The sequence below is a fragment of the Xenopus tropicalis genome, chromosome 2, assembly GCF_000004195.4.
Source record: "Xenopus tropicalis strain Nigerian chromosome 2, UCB_Xtro_10.0, whole genome shotgun sequence".
NCBI classification, from domain to species: domain Eukaryota; kingdom Metazoa; phylum Chordata; class Amphibia; order Anura; family Pipidae; genus Xenopus; species Xenopus tropicalis.
In genome coordinates, this window is record NC_030678.2 from 148,320,133 (window position 1) to 148,339,418 (window position 19,286).

General features: G+C 39.8%; 1 protein-coding gene across 1 annotated transcript; it reads left to right on the forward strand.

Moving 5' to 3' along the window:
* The first annotated feature begins 1,257 nt into the window (after positions 1 to 1,257).
* LOC100489792 (aquaporin-2) lies at positions 1,258 to 15,227 on the forward strand. The gene is made up of 4 exons (XM_002935732.3): positions 1,258 to 2,018; positions 7,773 to 7,937; positions 12,823 to 12,903; positions 14,803 to 15,227. The coding sequence occupies exons 1-4, from the start codon at positions 1,659 to 1,661 to the stop codon at positions 14,998 to 15,000; spliced, it is 804 nt and encodes a 267-aa protein (XP_002935778.1). The 5' UTR covers positions 1,258 to 1,658; the 3' UTR covers positions 15,001 to 15,227.
* The last annotated feature ends 4,059 nt before the right edge of the window (positions 15,228 to 19,286 follow it).

The window sequence follows — 19,286 nt, forward strand, 5'->3', positions numbered from 1 at the left end:
AAAAAAGGGGTTGGGGATCCCTGGTCTATGGCATCTTGCAGCATTTGCCAGAACCCCAAATTGCCAGTCTGGGCCTGGATATAGAAATAGAAAGAAATACAGAGTTGATGCAAAAGCTGCACGTGTTGATGCAGTAAGTTTGCGCCTGAATCATCTGTGGCATAAAATGTCAAGAGGGACTTCGGCAATGTCAATTAGTAAAAAAGTTGTTTGTTCATCAAACACAAAAAAATAGTAATGAAGAGAAATGAAAGAACAGCTGTGTAACAACCACAACAAAGCATAAAACAAAATGATTTCCGAAAACTAGCTGCACGTATTTAAGAAAAAGACCCTTTAGGGATAGAATGTTTCCAACCGACTCACGCTGCGCATATTGGTAATTACGCTCAGAATTGCGCGTTTGACTGCTGTTTTCACTGTCCAAGGATGCATCCAGGATGCCTCAAATATCTTCTGTTATAATCGACGGTGTTACTAAAAGATAACAGAATTAAAATAAAAGTGCGCATTTACTTAACCCCAAATGAATGGCACAGATCCAAGCAGTCTAAACAATGTCTTAAAATGTATTATTAAAATTTGGCAGTGCTGTAGGTGTCTAAACATATATATTTCAATTATGAAAAATAGGTGGCCCACCCCTGAGATAATAATGATAAAGCAGTGGATATTAGAAGTGAAAATTGGTTTCCTAGGCAACCATAATCATTTTAAAAGCCCCAGTTTCACTTGTAACCCTTTCACTGCTGCAGATTAACAAGCAGCTTTAATATCAAAAATATGGGTAGCCTTGTGCTGGCTTCTGGAGGAACGTACCCCGGCGTACCCCCTGAACCTCAAAATGGGCACAGGTGGTGAGAAGCGTGTGTATGATTCCCAGTCCTCCCAAATAACATTCGTAATCATTTCATTTTCAGAGCGAATTAAAATTGATATACAGGTATCCAGGATGCTTGGGACTTAGATTTTATGGATAAGGGATCTTTCTGTAATTTGAATCTTTGTTCCTTATATCTACTAAAAATGATTTAACATTAATTTAATGCAATAGGATTGTTCCCCCTCCAAGAAGGGTTAATTATATCTTAGTTGGGAGTACAAGGTTCTGTTTTATTTTTACAGAGAAAAAGAAAATCTTTTTTAAAACTTGTAACTATTTGAATGAAATGGAGTCTATGGGGGGGGGTCTTCTCAGAGCTTTCTGGATAATGGGCTTCTGGATAAGAGATCTCAATTAAAAAGCTGTAAAAGCTCATGCTAAAGTGGGTCATTTTGATGATAATTCTTCAAACTGTAAAGCTCATTTATAAACAGAAGTACAAAGGGTGCTTGCATTTTGGAAATGCAAATATATTATGGAGGGTAAGGCCTAAATCAGCCAAACGATAGCATGGAGTGTATAGGAATCTTTTGTGTGTAATTCACTTCATGTTTTCCTTTTAACTGCAGGTTATTTATTTGCAATGTACTAACATAGAAGGGTACAGCAGTTTGGCGTGTTTTCTGTTTGTTACGGGACTAGGTGACACCCCTTGTAACATTCCAAGCCTCCTACGTTTTATTTAATACATTGCAGTATGCTGGAAAGGCTCAGTTTCTGATAGGGGAATACCAAATTACTAGCCCTCATTTATAAATCACTATAAACAATAACAATGAAGGAAATATGCACGGGGCCCTTTACAAGGGCATTTGTAGCAGAATTCCTGGGGACTCTGGTTTTTGTCTTTTTTGGCTTATGCTCTGCAATGCAGTGGGCTCCTGAACTCCCAAGTGTCCTGCAGATTTCCCTTACCTTTGGCCTGGGTGTAGGCACTATTGTACAAGCAGTAGGGCACATCAGCGGTGCTCACCTCAACCCAGCAGTAACCATTGCATTCCTGGTTGCTTCGCAAATATCTCTTTTCCGTGCTCTCTGCTACATCTGTGCCCAGCTGTTAGGAGCTGTGGTAGGAGCTGCCCTACTGCATGAGTTCACGCCCGAAAGTGTTCATGGCAATTTTGGTGTCAATTTGGTGAGTATTATATTAAATTATTTCTTATTTTTTTTTTACTAAAACGCTGTACATCTAATATAGAGATTACAGCACAATGCAGTACGTCTTGCCAAATCATATCTATTTAAATAGCAAAGTTGGAACAAGTATAGCTATTGAAGGCTAAATGGATTTTATGATAGAGTATATACTATACAGTACAATCCCACAAGCATACCTACCCAAGGCAATATTGTCAGTAATATAGCCGATGAATGGAGCAAAGATTGTAGCTCAACCCAAAATAGCATGTTTCCCTTAAATATACCGATATAAAGGGAAAGTTGGAATGAATAAATGTAAAGCAAGGCTGCAGAGATTTCAGCATAGTCCTACATAGTACATTTCATTACCTAAGCATAGAGATATAATGGGAATGTTGGATAAAGGCAGTTAATGTGGGCTGTAAAATTTTACTTGTGTGCGATAACATTGTAAAGCTATCCCTGCACTCCGAATTAAACATTAAAGGCTCTGTGTGCCAGGAATGGTGTCTCCCTGTAACTGTAAATATCAGAGATAAAGTAAATGTTTCCACTATTCCACAGGGTAACCAGCGAGCAGACGAGGGGCTATATCTAGATGGTATGTTGGCCCTCCTGCAGTCACTGCTAGGCAGTATTGTCTGGGCTCATATTGGGCCTCATTTGTAGTAAATCTCATATGTAGCGGTCTATTTTTCAAAAGTTGTTTATATTTAAGTTTTGTATTTTTTGCTAATTCAAATAACCTCAAAGTTTATAAAAATACAGTTTTTACTTTTTCATTGACTTCTCCCTTGCAAGATTTCAGAGTTTTTACAGTTTTTTTACTTAATAAATATAAAAAATTTAAAACATTTTAAACCATAATTAAGATTGATGATTATTATAATCAAAAATATTTTGAGTTATTTTATTGTGCTATTTCAGTGACTCATTTATTTTAATTCATCACTAGGATCATACATTTTCATATGGGTCACAATTAAAATCTAGTAAGTCTGTGGGGGGGGGGGGTCTATATACTGTATGTATACTGAGCACAACTAAATTTCGAGAAGGCCATCCACCATAGACTCCATTTTATTCAAATAATTACCTTTTTCTTTTTAATAATAAAACAGTGCCTAGGCCCTCTGCACTCACCCGTTATCTATATATAAATAGGGCATTAAGACATTCTATGCATTAAGCTACCAAGCAATGCCCTTCCCTTTAAGCAAAACAGGGATTGTTTGTCCATATATTGCAATATATTCAAGTTGGCCAACTACATTAAAGTCATCCCCAGTCTGACCAGTCCCACACTCTCTTATCTGATTCATTAAGAATTCTACTACTTCATTATACATTATACATTTTAGGGACCAAGTTTAACCTGCAACTTTCTAGAAGGGTATGGTTTTTAAGGGTATTTCCAGGGTCGGACTGGGCCGCCGGGACACCGGGAAAAATCCCGGTGGGCCCCGGCCCTAGTGGGCCCCAGCGGCCCAGTCCGACCTTTGCCGGCGCTCCCCGCTACTGACTGTTCCTCCCCGACGCGTTCAATTTATACGCGCTCGGGGAGGACGTCAGGCGGGGGCCCTTTGGGGGGGTTAGGGGGGCCCTTGGGGGGGTTAGGGGACGCGGCTGGGGCACCTGCAGGGCCCCTGGGGCGGGAGCCCCGGTGGGCCCTGCACCCCCCAGTCCGACCCTGGGTATTTCTGCCTCTGCATTCTGTTTGATGTGGCTTTCTCTGAGTGGCATCTTTTTATTTCACTTGCTGATGCAAGCCTAAAATTTCTGATATTCCTTTTTAAAAACGTTTGGAGTTCTAGCACACACATATTTTGTGCCTGCTGCACTGCATGCATGTCTGACTGAACACTTGCCACAGGTGACATGCTCACTATTGAAACTTTCTATGGTTGCTAGACAGGAAGTTGTTGATGTTTAAATTCTGTCATACTACTGTGGATCTGGTTGCACAGTTTGAATCCTGACGAAGGTCTCTGTGGGGGACCAAAACATTGAACAAAATGTTTTTTTATGACAATTTCAGTATAATCTGGCCTATGAGCGTATGGTAGATCATACAGTGTATCCCCTGCAGGGGCGGGCCGAGCCAACCAGGTGCCCTAGGCAACCCGGTTGGCTACCTCGCCCCTGCACCGCTACATCGCACCCCCCACGCGGCGCAGTGTGCGATGCGAAGCGGTGCGACGCTAAACTGTACTAGGGGTAGGTAGGAAAGGCTGCTGCCTGGCGCCCCTCAATCGTTGCACCCTTGGCAGCTGCCTCTTCTGCCTACCCCTAGTTCCAGCCCTGAAAAATATAAACAGCTCTGACCTATAAATGATAACTATTAGTCTGTATCTAAATATAAATGTGGATAAGTATCAAAGTTTAAATATTTTCCATCAAATGTTTATGAACCAATAACACGATGCTGTAGGTATATGCTGGCTATTAATTCTTGGTTGTACATTACATTTAATCATGTTTGCTCTGCACAGAAATATTCACCCGGGGCTTCAAAACAGCCTTGCCGCTGCCAAGTGGGACATGTAAATACTGCTAAATGATATAGAGCACTTGGAAATTGCACCCTAAATAACTAGCAATAAAAAGACTGACTTCAGCATATAAATGTTTTCAAATGTGCAGTTCAAAGGGGCCTCGCTCAGTTTTTTTTTATTTTTGTAACAGAAAACTGGCTAAGATACAAACGTGGTAAAATGGAATAAAAATGAAATACCAGGCATTCCATTAAAATCTTTCAATAAACTGACAGCCTGCAGGGACCAATTTGTCTTCCCCTGCCGTCAGATCTTACATTTTAATATGACAAGTAATACTTGCATAAATACTGCATGGTGCTGAATTCTCTGATATTTATTTCTATGGAAATAGCACCTGAGCTCTGACTAGGACTCCGCCACTACAAGGGTGCCTGACAAATGCAGCATCCAGATCTGCTTTTTTTGGTTCAAAGGAGACATATTGGATAAATGGGAAACCCCTAACCCTGTAGGCAATTATGAATAATATCCGGTGCTGGTTTCCCTTTGGGCTAAACATTAACCCTATCTGTAACAATGGCCCCTTTATTGGAGCTCCCTATAGGTCCTATCACTTCTCTGTCCCAGTTTGAAATGAAGAGTGGGCGTGTCCTAACGGTCCCTGCCAGAAGCACAGTAGGAGGGGGAGAGCCAATCACAGCCCTGCATTCACACAAGCACAGACAGGCTTCAGTTCCCTATCAGGTCAGCCTAGCTGCTGATTGGTTCCTATCCTACAGTGCAGGGTACGGAGGGCCGCCGGCTCCCCAGCTCACCCAGAGAATTCAGCCAGCAGGAAGTGGAACAGATGGGCGGGGCTAGTGGGGTTTTGGTGGAATTTCTCAATAAATCAGTCAGAAACACAACTTTTTAAAGCACATTCCTTCTATATCTAGAGGAGTTTAATTCACTGGTACATTCATAATTTTTATAGGACATGTCTCCTTTCAACTGGCAGCCACACAGTTGGGTGAGAAGGGTGCAGTGGTTTATTAACATTAATACATAACATCAATAATTACATATCCAACCATAACGCATTGTAACAGAACCCACTGAGGCTACCAAACTCCCCCCAGCCTCAGTTTCCAGCTTACCTTGCCCATTTAATGCACAACTGGGGCTCAAAGTCAAGAAACCCACACCAACTGATAAAAACCACCACATTTTATTTTCTGTAGTTTTTTTTTATCTGTTTTACTTATTGTTACTTTTTATTATTTATCTTTCTATTTAGGCCCTCTCCTATTCATCTCCCAGTCTCTCAATTAAACCACTGCCTGGCTGCTAGGGTAAATTGCACCCTAGCAACAAGATAGCTAAAATGGCAAGCTGCTGAAAAAAACTATTCAAAAAAGACAAAGAAAAACCTGTCACAGATCGATAAGGCAGATAAGGCAGTTGTGGGTCAAAACAAGTAAAAATACAGGTTGCGGGTCTGGGTCAGGTCTTAAATATTGGTTCTGCGCAGGACTCCAACACAAGCCCACAGCCAAAGGGGAACAATGGAAATACAAAGTTTTTCTGATTATTTTCGTTCAATAAAATTAGATTAAAAGAAAAGCTAATGTTCAGTAAACCAATTCATTCAGCAGCTGTTGTAATGCTGTTTCTCCTAATGCCTGTTTGATAATGATGGTAATGTTATGATAGTGATGTTCAGGCAGGGATCCAATTAAGGGCACCAAATGGAAGTTCCTTTTTATGATATACTTTGTACTTTTTTGTTTTTCGCTTGCTGGAACATTTCTCTATTTTTGATTTGAAAACAATTTTAATCAGACATTCTTACAAAATTATTAGGGTCTGTTTACTTTGAAATTAACTTTTCCGTTTGCAATTGGTCTTCACTTTTTTATGTGCAGTTTTTGAATTATTTTGCTTTTTGTTTAGCAGCTCTCCAGCTTATAATTTTGGCAGCTATCTGGTTGCTAGGCTCCAATATAATCTAACAACCAGGCAGTGGTTTAAAAGAGAGACAGGGGTATAAATAGGCAGATAAGTAATAAAAAGTAACAATAACAATAAAAATTGGATCTACACAGAGCAATAGATGTTTGGCTGCTGGGATCAGTAACAATCATTTGAAAGCTGGAAATAGTCAAAAGAGGAAGGCAAACAACAATAGAAAAAATTCTAAGAATAGCCCATTCTTTAACATACTAAAATTAACCTGAAGGTGAACTTCCCCTTTAAAAATGGAAACATTTGCACTTTGATTGTAAAAGGGACACAGGGAATGTATATCATTTCTGCACCAACTTTATGTACAGTAGGATATTTGCATTTGGCGGTGCCCTTACATTTCCCAAGATGTGAAAATGGGATTGGTGCTGGGGGTATACTAAACTTCATTGATGGAAAAGAAAAAAGAAAAATCCTATATCCACAATTTAAGCTTTTAGAATGATTGTTAATGATTATTAATGATTTAGAACAAACAGCACTTTAAATAATGGATGGACTTAATTTGACTGAAGAATGTCTAAACATTATACTATTTAAACCAATCAATAATTTGTTGATAATTCTTAAAAATATGATATTCTAAAACCAAAGTCCAAAATGATACATGAAATGAATAAAGGGAAGTAAGAAATACAAAGGCAGATAGCAGGTGGGGAAGCTAAAGCTAATCTAACTCAAATGATCCCCGACTGATTCTCTTAGGGTAGATACTAGGGGAGTAGTCAGAACCCAAGAGCTGAAGCTATAGTCATTACCAGGGTCCAACTGGCCAGGAAAAATCCGGTAGTCCCCACTGGCTCGAACACAGTGGCAGGCTGCATGGTGCAGCGGTGGAGTGCAATAGTTATCTGCACGGGGGGGGGTTCCCAGTGGGTAAGTGTAAGTTCTATATAATAACATTCCATTTAACAATGGCTTTTGCCTGTCACAAGCATAGTCTGAACTACTATGAACAAAGCTTAATATAAAAATTGTAGCAAATGGATGTATATGTGTGTTGGAATGCTGAAAGCTATACAATAAGTAACTAAACACATATGCATTGATTACCTAAGCATCATTTATTTTTTATGTGAAAAACATAATCGTTTTTCAGCTATATTAAAACATATTGCCCCAGAGTAATTGTATATTAATATGATCATAATTTAGCATAAACAATGGTTGGTTGCCCCTATGTTATACAGGTGGCATCCCTGGAATGCAAAATACATTGTAACGTTGTGTATATGTTTGTCCTCTAGCTGAGCAACAATACAACTGAAGGACAAGCTGTCACTGTTGAGATGATCCTAACACTGCAGCTTATTCTCTGTGTTTTTGCATCGACTGACAGCAACAGGTGTGACAATGTTGGATCCCCATCTATTTCTATTGGCCTGTCTGTTGCAGTGGGGCATCTGGTTGGGGTAGGTGTACATAACTGTGTCATTTCATCTATTGCTACCAGTATCTTCTTCTGTTAAGCAACACTATTTCAGAGTTTCTTTGCTGATCTCAGATCGCACATTTCTCAGGATGCCAATTGTTGTCCATGGTGGAGAAAAAACAGCTTTAAAGGGGCGGTTTACCCCATGCCCCAAACAATGTAGGTCTCTAGAAATATATTGCATAAACAAGCTCATATGTAAAACCCCTTTAACCCTTTTAATCTCTGCATTGTTCACCCCCTGCAGTGTTCACACCTCAGGCTCAGGCTGTAATCACCCCCATTGTTCCCCTGTTCACACCTCAGGAGCAGTAGAAACCCCCAAATAATCCCTGCACACTACAAAAAGAACATATACTGAGGTGGTACTGCAATATATTTTTAAAGGAACAGTAACACTAAAAAATAAAAACGTTTTAAAATAATTAAATTATAATGTACTGTTGCCCTGCACTGGTAAAAGTTGTGTGTTTGCTTCAGAAAGACTACTGTAGTTAATAGAAATAGCTGCTGTGTAGCCATGGGGGCAGCCATTTAAATTGAAAAAAGGCGAAAAGGCACAGGTTACATAAGAAGATACCAGATAAACTGTGTAGAATACAATGGGAATCTGCTACTTATCTGTTATCTGCTTAGTAACCTGTGCCTTTTCTCCTTTTTTCAATTTAAATGGCTGCCCCCATGGCTACACAGCAGGGTATTTATATAAACTGTAGTAGTGTTTATGAAGCAAACACACAAGTTTTACCAGTGCAGGGCAATAGTACATAATATATTAATTATTTTTATACACTTTCATTTTTTGGTGTTACTGTTCCTTTAATATATAGTTATTGTGCAGACTGTAGGAGCAGTGCCAGCATTGTGTCACTGTAGGCTGCCTGTGTGTGCCATACACACAGGCATCATAGGACAAGCAGAGTATGGCACACACAGGCAGGGTAGGGAAGGCAGAGTATGGCACACACAGGCAGAGTATGGCACACACAGGCCAAGTATGGCACAAACCAGCCAAGGATGGCAAACACAGTGAAAGTATGGCACACACAGGCAGGGTAGGGAAGGCAGAGTATGGCACACAAAGGAAGGGTATGGCAGGCAGAGTATGGCACACACAGGCCAAGTATGGCACAAACCAGCCAAGAATGGCACACACAGTGAAAGTATGGCACACAGGCAGGGTAGGGAAGGCAGAGTATGGCACACACAGGCAGATTTTCATAAAATATAATTTTTTTATAGTATGTGCCATTGGGTAATCCTAAATAGAAAATTGTCATTTAAAGAATTAAGGGCCGGCCCCTGGGATCATAGGATTCACAGTGCACACAAACAAGCCAAATGGTGGAACAAGGGAAAGTATGTAAAAGGATATTTAATGATATATAAATATTCTAGTTTAGCGAGATGTGTTAATAGGCCACTTAACATAATATAAACTCTCTGTTGGTTACTGATTTTGGGGGTATAGTTTTCCTTTAAGTTAAATTCTAGCTTGTTGTAGAGCAGCTAATTCTAGGCAAGTTTTCATTTGGTCTTCATTATATATTTTTTTATAGTTTTTACATTTTTAAATGTTTAAAAGATTTTTTAGTAGACTTAAGGTATGGAGATCCAAATTACGGAAAGATCCCTTATCCAGAAAGCCCTGGGTCCCGAATATTCTGGATAACAGGTCCCATGCCTGTACTGTAATATGATGAACAAAACATGTAAAACATAAGCATACACCAGTAGTGATGGGCGAAATGTTTCGCCAGGCATGGATTTGCGGCGAATTTCCGCCTTTCGCCATTGGTGGATTATTTTGCGAAATGGATGAAAAAATTCGCCGCACGTCCAAAAATTATCGCCGGCGTCAAAAAAGAATAGTCGCGGGCGTCAAAAGAATAGCCGCACAACAAAATAATAGCCACAGGCGACAAAAGAATAGCCATGCGGCTATTATTTTGTCGCATGGCTATTCTTTTGTCGCCGCACGACATTTTCGCCGTTTCGCGAATTTTCCGCCATTTCGCTGATCTTTTGAAAGATTCGCTAATTTTTCGGCAAAACAAAACGGAACAGATTCGTTCATCACTATACACCAGTTAAAACCTGCAAAACTCTCTGAAGCATTGCTACAACTCCCCAATGATTTGTATCTGGGCCTTATTGAGCATCATGGGAGATGCCATTCAGGTGATAGGTAGTTAGTTTGGTATCCCAGTCAGTTTGGAACCTTCTGTTATACGTAGGGTTGAGACATCCCGTGCCCAATGTGTTAATGGCTACAGAGATATCATATAAACTCTGACACTGGAATTGAATTCTAGGAAAGCCTCTTTCTCCGTTTTCCAGTAGCTGAGAAATGTAAATATTACTGCAAGTCAAAAATGACATTTACTCGCTGTGATGGATAACAAAAGAGCAATATTTTCTCCTTGATTATTAATCATCCTCCGCGAATATACATTAATGGTGTGTAATGACGATCACGATTCATTGATTTAGGCGTTATAAAATGCCTTTTTTTTGGCAATATGTCACACTGTTAGAGATCCAAGCAGCTGGAGCTCTGCAGGAATAAAAATAATTACTATCCCACGTGTCGGATCTTGAATAAAACATCCATTAATTGCTAAAGGCTATCATATTTTTAGAGGCAAATCCTCAATGAATCTTGTATAGCAGTGACATGATAATTCTCGTTGGTTTGGAAGACCATTTAGTAATTGGTGTTAAGGTATAAAACTTTTTAAAAGACAACTTTATAACATTAATATAAATGCAGAGACACTGACAGCCTCAGGGTAATGTAAGAACAAATCACAGAGTTTGTACTAGATCTAGTAACCCAGAGCCACAAATCAGATCTGACCAGTAAAACTACTTGATTGGTTGCTAAAAATGTGTTTCTCTTACAACATTACCCTCTTAAAGTGGTGATTCACCCTTAAGTTAACTTTTAGTATGTTATACAATGGCCAATTCTAGGGAGCCTTTTAATTGGTCTTCATTATGAATTTTTATAGTTTTTTAATTATTTCCCTTCTTCACACTTTCAAATGAGGGTCACTGACCCCTGCAGCCAAAAACTGATTGCTCTGCGATGCTACAATTTAATTGTTAGTATTACTTTTTATTACTTATTTTTCTACTCAGGTCCTCTTCTATTTATATACCAGTCTCTTATTCAAACCTCTTCCTGGTTGCTAAGGTATTTGATCCCTATCAACCAGATAACAGCTGAAATTCAAAACTGGAGAGTTGCTGAAGAAAAAGTAAAATAATTAAAAAACACAATTAATAATAAATAATAAAAAGGACAGTTGCAACCTTGTATCCCCCAATAAAGTCTGTTCATGATCATTATAAGACCTGAAGAGTGCAGAGTTCATGGATGCTCTCTCTCTCTCTTTCTATATATATATATATACTTCATCCTTGACTTTAGTCCATGCCCAAGTCAAGTGAAGCTTACTAGCCAAGGTCCATATCCTGTTCACAAGTTCACATACATTATTAAATCTGGACCTTGGGTGGAATGAGTATGTAATCCTTTGCCCATACTGGGGCTATTGAACCAGATAGAAGCAAGGGTTGGCTTTTTCATACTATAGGGGTCTGACAAACTTTGGTCCACTGTCCAAAGGATGGGTGAAACCTTATCCATGAGATACAGTGCTGTCCAACTGGCGGCCCACGACCCCCCTCTGTGTGGCCCCCCACCTGTCTGGCTGCTTTGATGGCTTACCTTTGTGTAAACTTTAAATGGTATCAGTATTGAGATTAACTGCCCCCCTGCATGGTTAACACCTCAGATTCAGGCTGTAATCCCCCTGTATTGTTTAAAAATGTATTCCCATGTACTTTTCACACCTTTTAATCTCTGCATTGTTCACCCCCTGCAGTGTTCACACCTCAGGCTCAGGCTGTAAACCCCACATTGTTCCCCTGTTCACACCTCAGTAGCAGTAGAAACCCACAAATAAACCCTGCACACTATAAAAAGAACATATACTGTGGTGGTACTGCAATTAAAAAGTTTTTTAATATATAGTTATTGTGCAGACTGTAGGAGCAGTGCCAGCATTGCGTCACTGTAGGCTGCCTGTGTGTGCCATACACACAGGCAGCATAGGACAGGCAGAGTATGGCACACACAGGCAGGGTAGGGAAGGCAAAGTATGGCACACACAGGCAGGGTAGAGCAGGCAGAGTATGGCACACACAGGCAGGGTAGGGAAGGCAGAGTATGGCACACACAGGCAGGGTAGGGCAGGCAGAGTATGGCACACACAGGAAGGGTAGGGCAGGCAGAGTATGGCACACACAGGCAGGGTAGGGCAGGCAGAGTATGGCACACACAGGCAGGGTAGGGCAGGCAGAGTATGGCACACACAGGCAGGGTAGGGAAGGCAGAGTATGGCACACAGAGGCAGCATAGGGCAGGCAGAGAATGGCACACACAGGCAGGGTAGGGGAGGCAGAGTATGACAGGTTTTTGCTGTACTACCACCATTAATATGGCTATGGTCATGCGATAACATGGGTATGGTTTCAAGTGGGTGTGGTTTTAAAAAGGGTAGTGGTCAAAACTAGCCTCCATTATCGGCCCTCCACCACGGAGGAGAAAAAACTGCATTTTAATAAATGTATCCCATTTTATAAAGTCATCAACTGATCATGTTTCAGTGTTAATCTAAAAATGCTCTAGAATTGTTATGCTTTTCAGCCAAACCATAGGCTATGTATGTTTGGTGTAGAAAATCCTTTGCAAAAAGCAATACATAAGAGACAAGAACGCCAACAATGTACAATTATATAGGTGTCTGCAGTGCTATCAACTATTGATTAAAAACTCTTGCTTTTTTGGAATTTAGATTTACTTTACTGGCTGCTCCATGAATCCAGCTCGATCCTTTGGGCCCGCACTGATTGCAGGAAATTTTGATGCACACTGGGTAAGGACTGAGAGGCCTGAGGGGGAATATTCTTTTGTGTATGGGAAATAAAATACAAAGTCAAATAAAGAAAACATAAAGTGGTTAAGAAAGATTCTGAAAAGGAATGGCTAATTGAGAAAGGAAAAAGGAGAAAAGGTAACAGATCAGCAGACTAAGAAACAGGAAGGATAAACTAAAATGAATGCACTCAGGTAAGGAGTATGTTTCAAATAATGTTAAACCAGGAGAAAAGCTGCTTGAATCTACAGAACAGCAGCCTTACATGTCTTCCTATGATGTTCAGACCATTGTGCTTCCCCAGCTTTACATGTAGGTAGAAGTAACATAAATATGTCACACAGGTATATTAGCAATAAAAAAGTCTTTGTCTGTTGTCAGTTTACAGGCAACACTTTTTACGTGAATACGAAATGATGGTGCAGGCAGGAAATGGTCCTATGACCACATACTTCTTCCTTAAAGGTCCATGGTACCTGTAGTAAAAATGTCCATAGGCTTATGTTGCACTCTTTGTTACGGGACACACATGATGGTATAACTGAATGGGGGGATTTAGTATCTCTATCATAATCCAGACCTTCAGAATTCTCACAGCAGCTCACCATCTTGGCTCTTGTTAGGAGTGTCAGTGACACTGCACATGCTCAGAGTCCCCAAGCTCAAGTAAGTGACAGCAGCACAGAGTAGGTGCTGGGAATCAGCAGAAAAGAGATGGGGGGGGGGGGGGGTGTGCAGAATGTGCTTGGGCTGTTACAGGACCCCAAAAGCATATCTACCCTAATTCTATGTTCTGTTTTACAAGAAGGTTGAGCTTAAAAACACTGACAAGTGCATTTCAATTCCTACTTGTTCTCTTCAAGTAATTAAAAGATAATATAACCTATCCCCTTTCTGAGATAGAAATTTGGAAAGCAGAATAAACATCACTGATAAAGTGTAACAGCTTGTGCTTATAAACTCAGATCCACTTAGCTTTACTCAAGCACCCCCTCAAACGTGCGAACTTTTGCGAACTTTGCGAACCCCATAGACTTCAATGGGAAGGCAAACTTTAAAACCAAGAAAAGCCATTTCTGGCCAGAAAACTGATTTTAAAGTTGTTTAAAGGGTGCCACGACCTGGGCAGGGGCATGCAGGAGGGGGATCAAGGGCAAAAATTTCTCTGAAAAATACGTTGTTGACACAGTGTTGCGTTTTGTGCTGGAAAGGGCAGAAATCACACTACATTTCTAAACTTGTGTAATAAACTGCTTTATAACGTCTGGCATCTACATAAATTACAGTAGCAAAGTAAAAAAACACAAATAAAAAAAAATTATGTGAATGTGTGGTTGCTGCTTAGTGCACTACTATGAGCAGCACACCTGTCTCCAACACACACAGACGGAGCTGCAGTACACAATGAAAAGAAGAGTAACAGTAATCAGAAAATAAAAGCAGTCCTTACAAGGACTATTGGGTTACAGCAGATGAGATCAGCAGCTACATACAGAGCAGTAGAAAGTAGATTACTAGTCAGCAAAGCTACCTAAACTGTCCCTCAAACCCCTGCACAGCTCTCTCCCTATGCTAACTCATCAAGCACACACAGGCAGAATGTAAAATGGCTGCTGGGCTTCGGTTTATATATGGAAGGGAGTGGTCCGGGGGTGGTCCAGGAGGGAGAGCTGCCTGATTGGCTGCCATGTATCTGCTGGCTCTGGGGTGAGAGGTCATAATTTGGCTCCAGCTAAGGCGAACCCAAAATTGCGAACTTCGCTAAAAGTTCGCGAACTTGCGAACCTGCGAACACCCGATTTTCATGCGAATTAGTTCTCCGGCGAACAGTTTGCTACATCTCTACCCCTCAATTTCACTTCTCTATGCACTTAACTTCTCATTGTATTTTATTTGCAGATCTTCTGGATTGGACCTTTTACAGGAGCCATCATAGCATCTCTGCTCTATAACTACGTACTCTGTCCTCAGCAGCAGAGCTTCTCTGAAAAATTATCCATCCTTTTGGGCCGAATGCCAGACAAGGAGGAGGAAGAGTGGGAAGAAAGGCAAGAGCAGCCAAGCAGAAGAAAATCTATGGAACTGCAAACCTTGTAACGTGAATGATCAGCTCATGCAATAGCCATCATCCACTTTGCAATGAAAGATTTATAAAATTAATGAAAACAATCTGTTTGCATGCCATGCAATTCTCACTATGCTTACATGATATTAATGTAGTATACTAAGCTTTATCTTGTTTTATGTTTGATCAAGGCCTTGCGAACATGCAACATAACTGGAATCATTCTAGCTGCAGTCATTAAAAGCTGAAGTTGTATTTTCTTGGCCTACAAATGATATTTATTGTTTCCACTTACAATAATAGTAGATGCAACATTTGCACTTTGTTACTTTAGATTTGACTGCAGGGAAAAAAAAATGTGTAGCTGATTCATAATAAGGGTCACAAGGAAACATTTTGCATAGTCACAATAAGTGGCAAAGGGGAGACATTACTGGTCCATTCAGCCTTCATTAAAGTTCCCTGTAAAGTTTACAACCTGCCATGAATTTCCAGATTTGTCTGTCTTACTGGAACTGCAATTATTTTAAGTGTCCTACTGCAGCCACATAGTCAGCCTTTGTGACACTAGAATTATAGGAATTTTAAAGCGTTTATTTAAATGTTATAGGCCATTTCTAGAAAAGGTCCCGAAATTAATACACATAATAATGTGAAGCTTATTTTTTGAAAACGGTTTGTTTGAATTCACTTCTTCTACATCTTTAAAGTATCTTTTTTATGCTATGTTTGATTTTGATATGGTTTGCTTAAGAGCGGGGTAGAATGTGGATTTTACTATGTGCCTGTTTATAAAGGGTTGAGGCGGTAACCCTGTTTAAATCATAAGTGCATTTAAGATTGATTGTGGAATGCAGTGAGAAGAATGCCAGGTGGTCGCAGAGTAGTGTTTGCAAACTGACAGATCAGGCTGAATGCTCTTAGCTGTGATTTATCTCTGGTAACGGTAAAGGTTCAGTCGCTAGTAAATTATAATAAATACGTTGGGATACTGTATATTATAGTAAATAATGTAGCCCTTATTGTTAAATATAAGGATATTATAAATCACTAAGGATTTCCATGACCATAAATAGATAGCTCCTAATATTTACTTCTGATATAAACATTATTTATTATAATCCACAAGTTTCAGTGAGTCATGTGACAGAAATAACATCACAAAGCTGTTTAATGGATGCCATCACTACGCTCTGTTTATAAGGATATCATTTACAGGAAATTCATGGCTCTTGTGCATTATATAGGCATAGATAAGAACATATGTGAAGAAAGTGGAAAATGCTATAAAAAGGATAAAACCTGTAGGAAAGGGATAATAGGGAGAATAACAGCATTACTGAAGGTCAGGGGTCTCAGGTAGTGTCAGGATGAGGATTATATTCACAGTTATGAATACTGCTTAGGGACATATACGAACCTACCTGAGATTGTGTCATCTGGTGATATTAATAGAATAGTTCAACTTAAAATGTAATTTTAGTATGATACAGATAGCAGAATAAGATGATTTGCTATTAGTCATGTTTTTAGGTTAGATAATCATTTCAAGAATACAAATAAAACTAAAGTCTTGCAGTTAATCTAGATAGTATTTACTAGTTTCCGGCTTTATAAAAGTAAAGTAGGCAAGTTACAAATCCCAACAATGATGTGACTAGTTGGAAAGCAGATTACCAGTAATAGCAGAATAGTAAGGTTAGGCTTAGGATATGGTACTGGGCCCAGGCCAAAGCCTTGAGATACTCCTCTAGAGTAATGGCATACTACTGTATGGGCAATGATTAAAAGGAATGATAAAATATCACCAATACCAAAGAAAAAGCATAGAAGATAATACAGACAGCATTATACTCCCCTATCTCTCTCAGTCATGTTCAAGAGGTCGGTTTAACCCAAATGTTTCAGTTGCCGCAAGAAGAGAGGACCTTTCAACACACAGGTGAACCTGCTGAGAGCCTTTAGGGAAATGGTTGCAGACCTGCTCTAAATTCTCTTATTTATTTTATCTAATTTATCATTCCTAAATGGAAGAATCAATGTTGTAGAGTTTCAAAGTCACCACAGATTAGCAACATATATTCTCAAAGCAACCAGATCCTTCCTTGCAGCCAACTTGAAGTCAAACCTCCCGGAAAATATACTCTTATTGCAAAGGTAAAATGGTCTGCGGCAATGGCAAGTATAAAGGATTACCTCCTATAGAGCTGGAATGGTACCCATGGACAGAATAGCTGTCATCCACACCCCCCAAAATGCTCAACTCCTAGCTAGGGGGAAAACCCAAGGGGAACTACACCCTCCTCCTCTGTCCTTTTTGTTTCCCAGATAAATGAACACAATATCATTCTTATTCTGAAATATGTATAGTGGTGGCTGAAATTCTGGCTATTGAGCATGTTTGTTACAAAATATGGAGACTCTACTGATAAATTAGTTACCCCTTTATTCAGACAGTCCCCTTAAGTTTATGCAGCTAAGTGGGTCCTAAATTGGAAAAGGAAAATGGTTTCCTTTTCCTGTGTTAGAGTTGTTCCTGGCAGTTCAGTAACTGACCAGGAGATGTCACTGTTCTGTTGTATAAAAGGGGAAGCCAACCTGTGCTTGGTCTCTTTTCTTCCTTGTTTTCCCCTGGATAGACAGGAGGTGGAAGATTGGAGCCTTAACAATGGTTGGCCTAGTTAGTTGTAAGGATATTTTCAGTTATAGATCACTCCAGGACTGATAGATAGGGGTAGGGTAGCCAGTGAGCAGCCTAAACTTAAGCAAGGAGGTTATTAAAGGTTAGAGTCCTGGGTGTGCTGCCCAAGAGCACAGAGCTAGGGGCAGATACTTTCCTGCCTAGGTTCCACTTGAGAGACCTCAAAGCTTGGGGTATAACTTGCAAGTCAACCATCCGCATTCTGGTTATTGGCTGTATCTGGTAATAGTATATTTGCTAAATATTATACTACCACATCCGTGTTACCTTTGGTATTCAAAGTGGTCTGACTATTTGCCTGCGAATAAAGAAGTTACTGTTATTTTTAAGAACCACTGGCACCCATTTATTGCTCTTTTATATCATAGAACAATGACCCCTCCTGGCTAATTATGGAACTGTCAGGAGCACAGTTTTACACAGGATCAGGAAACATTTGAAACTGTGAATTAAGACCCAGCTTAGCCATCTATAGTCTCTAGGGATAGCCTGCAAACATAAAAGGGCAACCAATGTATCAGTCCCCTTCACTGTTATATTAAAACGTGCTGGCTTGCAGCTCCAGTGTCCACACCAGTGATAGACACACTCTTCTAAAGGACAAAGTTTGGCAATATTCAGGCAAGACAGCAGGTGTATTTGTTTATATGGTGTCAACTGAGGTGAGATGCAGTTGATATTACACGATGTTTAGCTTGTGGTCTTCTTGTAAGTTGAGTGTATACCGAGTATTTACAAATCTTTTCTTCCCAATTTAAGCTGCTTAAAAGTGAAAATGATAGGCATGTAATGGATTTGTTCCCAATTAGTCATGTCGCAAAATCTCTAATGAAGTAAAACAATAACCTTAAAGAAGGCAAATGGGGGAGATGCTAAAATAATTAGTATTACCCATAGAGTTTTTCATCTTTTGCTGTGTGGCGTCAAGCATAACCAACAGCTTTTCCCTATAGGATATGAGATTTAGTATTAAAATTAAAAGGAAAGAGAGTTAAACAAAGATGAAAGAATGAATATGCAAAAGCCACATGGTGTTATTTCCAGGAAGGTATCTGTTGATAGTGGTATTATACTCTCCTGTTGTACAGCCATGATACTGGATGACAGCCCTGGACTGGGTTTGAAAATAATTAGTGAGTGTCTATGGTACCTTCAGCAGCCCCTCTGGCATTTGCCAGAATCCACAGACTGCCAGTCCGGGCCTGTGTGATGATCTGGTTGTTGGTTTAATCTGGAACTAACTCATTTTTTTCAGCAATCGTGTGGCACTTATACAAACGGCCAGTAGACTGCACTGTGTACAAGATTTCTTTCTATACTGTTAGAGTGTTAGAACTCCTGGTAGGAGTTATTGTGGCTGAAAGAAGTACTGTTATACCATACAGATTCCTGACTACAAAACATAACAAATAAATCTGCCCCTAAGCATCTTCTATATTTGGCAGGCTCATTTGGAATCTTTATAGAATAGCAGTTGATTCCATACGGCATGGTGGAACAGCTTCTGTACAGCACAGACTGAATTTTTCATTTGGATGCATGGTTGCACACATACTTGTGCATCTAAATTATGTTTTCCTGTAAGGCATGGAGATTTAAAGGAAAATATTGAGAAAG

What these genes read in the sequence shown, in the direction of transcription:
- LOC100489792 (XM_002935732.3), top strand. Translation starts at nt 1,659, where the DNA reads ATGAAGGAAATATGCACGGGGCCCTTTACAAGGGCATTTGTAGCAGAA. An exon ending in CAGTGGGGCATCTGGTTGGG is followed by an intron (nt 7,938 to 12,822) that starts GTAGGTGTACAT and finishes TTTGGAATTTAG; the next exon opens with ATTTACTTTACTGGCTGCTC. An exon ending in GAAATTTTGATGCACACTGG is followed by an intron (nt 12,904 to 14,802) that starts GTAAGGACTGAG and finishes TTTTATTTGCAG; the next exon opens with ATCTTCTGGATTGGACCTTT.